The sequence below is a fragment of the Gobio gobio genome, assembly GCF_949357685.1.
Source record: "Gobio gobio genome assembly, chromosome: 11".
Taxonomy (NCBI): domain Eukaryota; kingdom Metazoa; phylum Chordata; class Actinopteri; order Cypriniformes; family Gobionidae; genus Gobio; species Gobio gobio.
In genome coordinates this window covers 40,809,262-40,818,836 of record NC_137104.1, presented here as the reverse complement: position 1 = coordinate 40,818,836, position 9,575 = coordinate 40,809,262, and the positions used below count along the sequence as shown (strand labels likewise).

General features: G+C 37.7%; 1 protein-coding gene across 1 annotated transcript; it reads right to left on the bottom strand.

The window, feature by feature from the left end:
* Positions 1–500: 500 nt before the first annotated feature.
* LOC307133693 (1-phosphatidylinositol phosphodiesterase) lies at positions 501–8,438 on the bottom strand (the record flags this gene model as incomplete). The annotated part of the gene is made up of 3 exons (XM_079828904.1): positions 501–776; positions 7,480–8,050; positions 8,383–8,438. The coding sequence occupies 3 exons, from the start codon at positions 8,436–8,438 to the stop codon at positions 501–503; spliced, it is 903 nt and encodes a 300-aa protein (XP_079685030.1).
* Between the last annotated feature and the right edge of the window lie 1,137 nt (positions 8,439–9,575).

Genomic DNA, 9,575 nt, shown 5'->3' with positions numbered 1-9,575 from the left:
ATATGCTAAAGCCCGCCAGCACCTAGACGTGATTGGTTTTTGTCTTTGATTCACTGCAGTTTTAAAGAGAAAATTCTCAACAATGGCGTTGACTTATGAATTTGAACATGGTCTTAAAGCATAGTTAAAACACCACACAGACATATAAACAACATTAAAACTTGATTTTCACCACAGGGAGACTTTAACAGCTTCTATTTGTGTCGTACACAAAAAGGAGGACAGTGTGTTCTATTTTCAGTGTGCATGAAAATGCAGATTATCTTATTAAAGTCCTTATGAAGTGACCGGAGAGCATTTCATTTCAAACTTTGTCATAATGGCTTTATTAAGTCAGATATTCCAAAATTTGCCAGCAAGCTCAAACTTTTTCTGTCACGGTTATGGACATTTCAAGGGTATGGGTAATTTGAGTCACAGTATGACTGGGATTTGTGTCAATTAATGAAGTATTTTGGTGAGTTCCAGGCGTATTGGTCCTGACGCCCTGCTGTTGAGTCTCAATAATTGAAGCCTATAATAGTTTGCGCTAACTTGGCACCAGGAAAGTCCATTGCTACAATACCAAACCGCTTGCTTTGACCGACATAGCCTGTCAGAAATTCATACAGGCGGGGGTTTATTAGCCGAGCCAGGGAATTGGGATGTGCCAGGATACTGGCGCCGCTGCTGTAGGTGAGGAACATACGGTTTTTGTAACCAACCGTAGCCGCCTCCAGATGAGTGGAGACACTTCTCCATTTCTTCTCTACTTCCTCCGGCTGCAGAGAGGACACCTGGGGCGAAAAACAAAAGTGGTGAGGGTGCGAAAACTCTCTCTGATGGATTTTTTAAGATTAATATAAAGAGTCTCCTAAGTAAGTCTGTTTTCCAGAACTCTTTGAAATTATTCAAAAAATTGTATAATTTAATATTTTCTCTCCCACCCCATTGCTCTCTTTCCTGGGTTTGGTTCTTCAACCACGGGCACTTTTAGAAGTTCCAGAAGTTGAGAAGATTTTTTCTCCCCCTCTTTTTGTTAAATGAACATTAAAATACATTAAACTGTCTTGGAAGCCTTGTTGCAGTGCCTTTATTTATTTTTGCTACTTTTCATATGCCTTTTGTAAACTGTATTTTATTGTTGCGCCAGAGCCAGACTTTTAATCTTAAAATGAAAATTCCTCATAAGGATTCTTTGATGAATAAAAAAGTTCAAAAAAGCAGCTTTTAGTTGAAAATTGGTAAATGTCATTATTGCCACTTTTGATCAAAATCAATGAATCCTTGCTGAATAAAATTATGTTCTTATAAAAACAAACCAACACAAAAAATATCTGCCCCTGGTTTTTTGAATGGTAGTAAATGCATATCAATTTGAGCATTATTAACACCACAACTAACATTTCTGGCTCTAATAAAGTTTTATCAAAAGTTACTTACTTACCATGTTAATGAAGAGCATGCATGCATAAGATATGAAACGTGATCAGTGAATACATTTATTACGAATATTATTAATGTCTGTCACTTCCAATGAAGCTATAACTTTGTCAAATTATGCAAAAAATTTGAAAATATGTTTTAATTGTTTATCTAGAATGCCTAAAGAATGAGTAAGCAAGGCATACAAGTCAGTAATTGTATTCCAAAAATGTTTAATCATAATTGATAATTTCCATTACCATTGTTTCATGAATTTCAAATGTGTAAGTTACATTTGTTGGTTCAGCAAAACGAAATCATGAACCCTTCTTTGATGCTGCTGGACATTAAATTATAGTGAGAGTGTAAAAAGTGATTTTAAATGAGTTTATTTTCTCCATAAGCTCACAAAAAATGAACAAACTGAAAAGTCCCTTCCATATTCACAAACCCATCAATACTTTTCACACAGCTTAACCCTGGGATATTGTCATTCTAAACACTACTTTTAACCCTGGGTAAAGGAACGTTTCACACTTGTAATTTAGAAGTGGGGTTAGCACTGCTTTTTACCCGGGGTTATGAAACAAGTTCACAGTTTATGTCAAGTTTAGGCTTACAAACAGGGTTTGGTGTTTCTACCTATAATTTCCCTCTGATTTTAGGGATAACTTATGGGTAGGGTTAGGTTTAGGGGTAGGGATTTGGTTAGGACTACATTTTCGGACAGGAATGTTTTGCCAGGATCAACAAAATAGCTTTACTGTAGCTGAAACAATAGAGCGTGACACTAGCAACGCCTAGGTCATGGGTTCGATTCCCAGGAAAAGCAAGAACTGACAAAGTGTGTACCTTTAATGCAATGAAAGTCACTTTGGATAAAAGCGTCTGCCAAATGCATAAATGTAAATGTAAAATATGTTTACCTAAAAACAACTGCAAAATCAGGAAAAAATCAGGTGTGTACGTTCCTTAACCCTGGGTTAATGTCCATTTTTGCATATTTGTAGTGTCTGTCACTGATTGGGCGAACGCTGCACACAATATGTGCATATAAAGGCTCTAGAATGGTGATTCCTCATATTATGTATTTCCAACTGTACTATCAACACTGCATGAAAAGAGTAAAATCTGGAAGGATATGGATACGGAATCAGTAAACTCCCACTTAAAGGGTTAGTTCACCCAAAAATGAAAATTCAGTCATTAATTACTAACCCTCATGTCGTTCGACACCCGTAAGACCTCCGTTCATCTTCGGAACACAAATTTTTGTTGAAATCCGATGGCGCAGAAAGGCCTCCATTGGCAGCAATGACATTTCCTCTCTCAAGACCCATAAAAGGTAAAGACGTTGTCAAAAAGTCACTACAATGCTTCTACAATAATTTTATGAAGCGACGAGAATAGTTTTTGTGCGAAAAAAAAAAAATCTAAATAACGACTTTATTCAACAAGTTCTTGTCTTCCGTCTGGGCCTCTGACGTGAACTCACGGAGTACCACGATGCAAAAACTATATTCGTTGCTTCATAAAATTATTGTAGAACCACTGTAGTGAGATGGACTTTTAAAAAAAATATCTTTAGTACCTTTTATTGAGAGAGGAAATGTCATTGCTGCCAATGGAGGCCTTTCTGAGCAATCGGATTTCAACAAAAATATCTTAATTTGTGTTCCAAAGATGAACAAAGGTCTTACGGGTGTCAAATGACATGAGGGTAAGAAATTAATGACATAATTTTTATTTTTGGGTGAACTAACACTTTAAATTCAAGTTTGCAGAATGTATGCAGGTTAAAATGGACCAAGGTTACACAAAACCGTAAATATCCACAAACAACCATGTACCTTAAGTCAGTGGACATGTTCAGAAAGTTCAGTTCCTGAATAGACTTTTTCGGACTATAAAGGTAAGAATGAAACCGTCTCTTCTTCACTGCAATTTTCATGTTTTCTGTCATTTTTTACCCTCAAACGTGTTGTTTTTCTATTATTGTCCAAAGGTTATACTATTGGTGTGGTGCTTATGATATTCCAGGATCAACAAAGATGATGATCCAGATATATATTGCACTTGGTGAAACCAGTTTCTGCGGAACACACAGTGTGAAACAGCATCTTATGAATACCCAGGATTAATTGTTATTAGTTTTTTTTGTCATAAAGGCCTTCTGAAGCAAAGCGATGCGTCTTTGTAGGAAAAAATATCCATATTTATAACTTTATAAACTATAATCACTGGCTTCTGGTAACGGACGTATGCGAGTCGAGTTCCGGGCGAGGAGTGACCTCTGACCCAAAGCATGACGTATTGACGAACACGGAAGTGCAGAGGATAGAGCAAAACAAAACACCGGTCCCGAATTAGAAGTCTAAAATGAGAAGTTTTAAAGGGGTCCTTGATTATGATATCACTTTTTTAACTTTAGTTAGTGTGTAATGTTGCTGTTTGAGCATAAACAACATCTGCAAAGTTATGAGGCTCAAAGTTCAAAGAAAAGGGAGATATTTTCTTTCACAGAAATCGCTTTTTAAGGACTACAACAAGCTTCTTCCCGGGTTGGTGACATCACAAACCCTAAAATGTACATAAACCCTAGCCCGGGTACACGCAACAAAGGGGTATGAGGCCATGTTGGGCTGCTTTAGAGAAGAGGAAGAGTTGTTGTAGAAGAGCACATTTAGGAGTCTGCTCAAGCTGTTGCATTTTTTTCACGTTTTTTGTATGTAACACAAATGCAATAGCATGTTATAAAAGCAAGATGACAACATAAGTTAAACCGTAATTAAAATAAACTATACATATTCTATCTTCATGCAGCATATATTCTCTGGCTCTGTAGGAATCTTACAACAGTTACCACACAAGTGATTTATAGATTATCATGACAGAATATGCTAATGACTTCAAGATAGTTAACCCACATCAGCTACATAAATTCGTCAACTAACCATTCAGCAACCATTCTGTTGCAGTCTACATGTTGTCATTTCTTCTTGAGTCTCTCCATCATTATCCAACTCTGGTTTGAACATAAAAGGCTGAACAGTTTCGGACATTTTCAGTGCGTGTCTGCATGAGGTAATCGGAGCTGCTAACATGAGCTCTTGAGGCTCTGCCCTGTTTTTGCTCACCCTCAAAAATTGACAATTTTAACATGCTATAAAAATTATTTTTGGGGAATTTTGAAAACTTCACATACCCTCTTTGGGGACATTAGAGACTTATTGTACATCTTGTAGAAAGAGGCATAATAGGACCCCTTTAAAGAGAAATGTCGATGAGCTTGAGTTTGTTGACCAGCCCTATTTGTTTGAACTGCGAGAGGTGTCTACTCTCACCTAAGCTTAACCTACTCCTACATCCTACGTCATGCGTTGAATACAGTGAAAAAAATATGGGATCATTTTCATTTGTGCACTGTAAAAAAAAATTGGGGGGAAAAATTGTGTAAATTGATCATTACATATTGGCCCAATAAATGACTTCCAAATAATTATCGCCATGCAAAAAGATGCATTGTACTAATCATAGCTTAAGGTCTTCACTAAAAATTAAAATTGTATATTCACCGAACATATTTAATTGTGCTCAGTCAATCTATGAAGTCGAAGTGAAAAATCCATGTTGGCTGAACAAGTCCTCCGTCCGAAAAACGGTATACGCATGCGCAAAATGCGCTTGAAAAAAACCGTTTGTGTGGAGATTTCAAACGCGGAGACGCGGGAGCGGCAGCGCGAGCGGAGCCGAACCAGTAGGTGCTGAAGACCGAGACACATTCCCGAGAGAATAGAGATATTCATCTCACAAAGACTTTGGTGAGTATTTAGCACTGAAATTATTCTCCAGAGTTTTGCTTTATGACCGGGTATGAAGTTTAAAAGACATTTTGTAGAATCACGAGTTCATGCATTCATTGTTTTCATGAGTGTGTTCTCGTTTACCACATAATTATCTAATGGTAGCCTGTAGCCAATAGTTTTATTTTCCTCATGTCTTATATGTCTAAAACAATAGGTAATAAGGAAATTAAGTCATTTTTGTGATATGTGCGGCATGCGACTGTTGAACACGGTGCGTTTGGCGTCGGCCTCTTTCTGGGCTTAAGTTATTGCCTTTTAATATCAAACACGATTTTCTTATGTCCATTCATTCGTCTCATCCTCATTATATAATGAAGAAACTTCTGTTCTGTCTCTTGCCAGATGTGATGCAGGGGAGCTTTGTCATTAATGTTAGTTTTTATTTTTATTTGCAGGTTTTTAGCTTGCCGTGCCGTGTTTTCTTCACCACAAGACATCCTGTTATGCAGAAGACTTCATGAATGTATTCAAAGTTTTTCCTTATTGAAAATAAGGTATTTTCACCCAAATATCCTGTGTTGGAATTTACTTGTTAATAAAGTAATGTGATAAAATGTCAACCCTGTTGTCTGTTTCTGTATTTTGCTTAATATATTTATGTTTTTAGTCATTTTTGTCTTTTGGGACAGTGAGAAATAAACAATTGTTACTACAATTTAAAATATTTAATTGGACCAACCACACAGTTTCGCTGTAAAACATTTCTCCAATTCAAAAATTTCCAGTGACTGATCACATCTAAATTTTTCAATTTGGCCAACTAAAAAATTTAGATGTGATCGGTCACTAGAAAATTTTTAATTGGAGAGGTCTGACATTTTTTACAGTGTTGGTAAATTACATTTTTCCATTAGCTCAACATATTTCTAATTGAGCCCATGTTAACAGGCTGTTGCCACAATGGATAAAATTCAATTCACAGAAATTCAATTTGGCTAATTGAAAATTTTAGATGTGACCAGTCACTAGAAAATTTTGAGTTGGGAAGATTATAAATTCATTCCATTGGCTCAACATACACGGGTTTCCTGTTTACAAACATTACAGGGTGTGTGCGCATCCTGGAGGCAGAAAGACAGATCGCTGAGCTGGTCCGCTACTGCAACAACCTTAAGTATTGAAGCTTTCCTTATTGTTTGTATATAACTGCTGACTCAATAAAACGTGATTTTAGTTGGATCTGTTTGTCTGTCTTTAATTTTGCAGTGTTGCTGTGATACATGTATGAATGATCATGTTAGGCTAGTAATGTACTAGCCGCATCTACTGGACAGCGCGAATTTGTTTTTATTTACGTGCCACATTTCATGACTGCACATATATACACAAAATACTAAACTGTAAATAAAATATTTGACAATGGATTACGTGAGAAGCCTTAGTACCTCCGACCGTGCCGATTATATATATAAAAAAACTTACTCTCAGCAATGGTGAGATCTTGCCAGATCCTTACGCTATACATGACGATCTGTGGATTGTGGATGACAAAAAATGGCCAGCAATTGAATCGCCTGATATATACAATTATTTAATTCAGACACCAAGTGTTTATACTAGAGAAAGTATTAGAGCGTCCAAATCCCTCGATGCATAAAACTACGTGCGGTCATGTGCAGCTTGTTAAATACTTTGATGCTGCACCGGATTTTTGCATGTTGAGGTCAGGTGTGCTCCCTAGTCAAAGGCAAGGGATTAAAGCCAAGCCTTATGATGCCTGGGTGTATGTCCACAAGGCCCTTGGGTACATCCTCACAGCTAACTGCAAATGCATGGCAGGGTACGTCTACCTATCAAAATGTACCTGCAATAACAAAAATAATTTTTTGGCAAACGCATAGGTATGTTAAACATCAGGCACCCAGCACTGGCTCTGTTGGTACAATTAACCACGCAGCAACTCCTTGGCATTTTGACTTACAGACACGCCACTACCAACCTACAACACGAGAGGTTTCTTCTTTCTGCCTCTCGGGTGCGTGCGCAAGCAGTGATGACGTCGCAGAGAAATCCATGTATATTATTTCCAATTGAGCCCATGTTAACAGGCTCTTGCCACAATTGATAAAATTACATTTACAGAATTTCACTTGGGCCAATTTAAAACTTTAGATGTAAACAGTCACTAGACAATTTTGAGTTGGGAAGATTATACATTTTTTACAGTGTGGGTGAACCCTCCCTTTACCTCTTTCAAGTGTGTGCTTACCTTCCAGTCATCTGCAATGTCCAGTGAGTTGTAGCGTATGCCCAGGTCAGGGCCGGTGAAGTCTTGCAGTACAATCAGCTTTCCTCGCGCCTCTCCCATAGTGGGCATCTCACGACTATGCCACAGCAGGTCCCAGTGTGCATACTCATTAATGTAGCGCACAACTGCCCCGTAGATATCCCGCGTGTCACTCAACTCCTCTTTCAGCCTCATCAGCACAGTTTCCGATGGATACTCTCTGAGGAAAGCCACCACGTCCATCAACACGTCCCCAAAGTGAGCATACTGATACGAGATTCCGTGGTGGATGGTCAAGTTGCCTTTTGCATGCCGGACACGGATATCCAGAAAGCGGATCCCGGCGCGCAACTGGAAAGTGAGGGACCAGGAGTTACACTCGGACAGTGAGCCACCATACAAGGCCATGGTGTTGTGTGTGCCGGGCATCGTCACATCTGTTATGGAGTAGATGTCAGGTATGGTGGCCATCCAGGAAGGGTTCAGGATCTCAGGCGTGGAGGTGTCATCATAGTCAGGTGTCTGGATGGCCTCGTATCCTGGGAAGGCCGTGCTATAAGGACAAGCAGAGGTCAGATGAGGCAAAGAATGCATCCTTATCTGTCTTACTAAAAAGATACAAGATTACTGTGAAAACCCTCTTATCTATAATGGATAGATATAATGAAATTAGATAATTGGTTCATTTGCTCACAATAATAGCAGGTAGACAAAGAGAAGACAGAGTAGACAGTCTGAGATAAAAGCACTATGGCTAACAGATGGAGGACTTTTCTTTTCGGTGAAATTGATTTTTTTTCCCTTAACTATAAATGGAATAAGAACTGTAATTTGTTATATTGGATACTATGAAAGAGGTTTTGGAATTATGGTTATGAACCTTACCCCAGCAAAACGCCCATCACCATTAGCTGCAAAATGTGTCCTCTGGTGCCTTCCATAATGAGCCTTTTCAATGCGCACTGATCCTTTACTGTAAAGATAATCATTACAGTAATTCAATTATGATTTCACTGTCACTTGTGATTATTATAGCAAATTTTTGTGGTATGACTATGACATCACCCTACACAAAAAGCAGACATTTGGTAATTATTTTATGGGGTCTAAAAGTATGCTTCCATTTGCAGCCTTTTCTAATTTGATATTCTTCATTACAAATTATAGCAGATTATATAATTTATAATGTATATATTTGTTTTAATTTCAGAATGTCTTAGTATTTAGTTTGTGACCTTTTTGCTTCAAGCTGACAAGAACAAACTCTGATAATCCTGTTCTCCAGGAAGATTTCAGATGTTCCAGTATTTTGTGACTAGTATTTACAGTATATGTGAATGTCTACAAAAGAGTTCATATGATCAATGTCACAAATGTATTTAATTAGCAGTGTTGGGGGAAACACATTACAAGTAACTCGAGTTACGTAATCAGATTACTTTTTTCAAGTAACTAGTAAAGTAACACTTAATTTACAACAAAATATGTGAGTACATGTGGTCACTTCTTCTTGAGTCTCTCCATCATTATGCGACTCCGGTTTTGAACATAAAAGGCTGAATAGTTTTGGATATTTTCAGTGCGTCTCTGTGTGAGGTAATCGTTAACACAAGCTCTTGAAAGGGGGCCGGGAGCAGCAGCTCATTTGCATTTAAAGGGAAACACAAAAACAGCAATTTTTGCTTACCCTCGAAAAATGACAATTTTAACATGCTATAAAATATTATCTGTGGGGTATTTTGAGCTATACCTTCACATACACACTCTGGGGACGTCAGAGACTTATTTTACATCTTGTAAAAAGGGGCATAAAGGAACCCCTTTTAAGAGAAATGTCAGATGAGCTTGAGTTTGTTGACCTGCCCTATTTGTTTGAACTGCGAGAGGCGTCTACTATCACCTAAGCCTATGCTACTCCTAAATCCTATGTCATGCATCAAATAGAGTGAATAAATTATGGGATCATTATAATCAATCAATCAAATTTTATTTATAGCGGATACTATAGGGTTACGCATTACAAGTAACTCGAGTTACGTAATCAGATTACTTTTTTCAAGTAACTAGTAAAGTAAAGC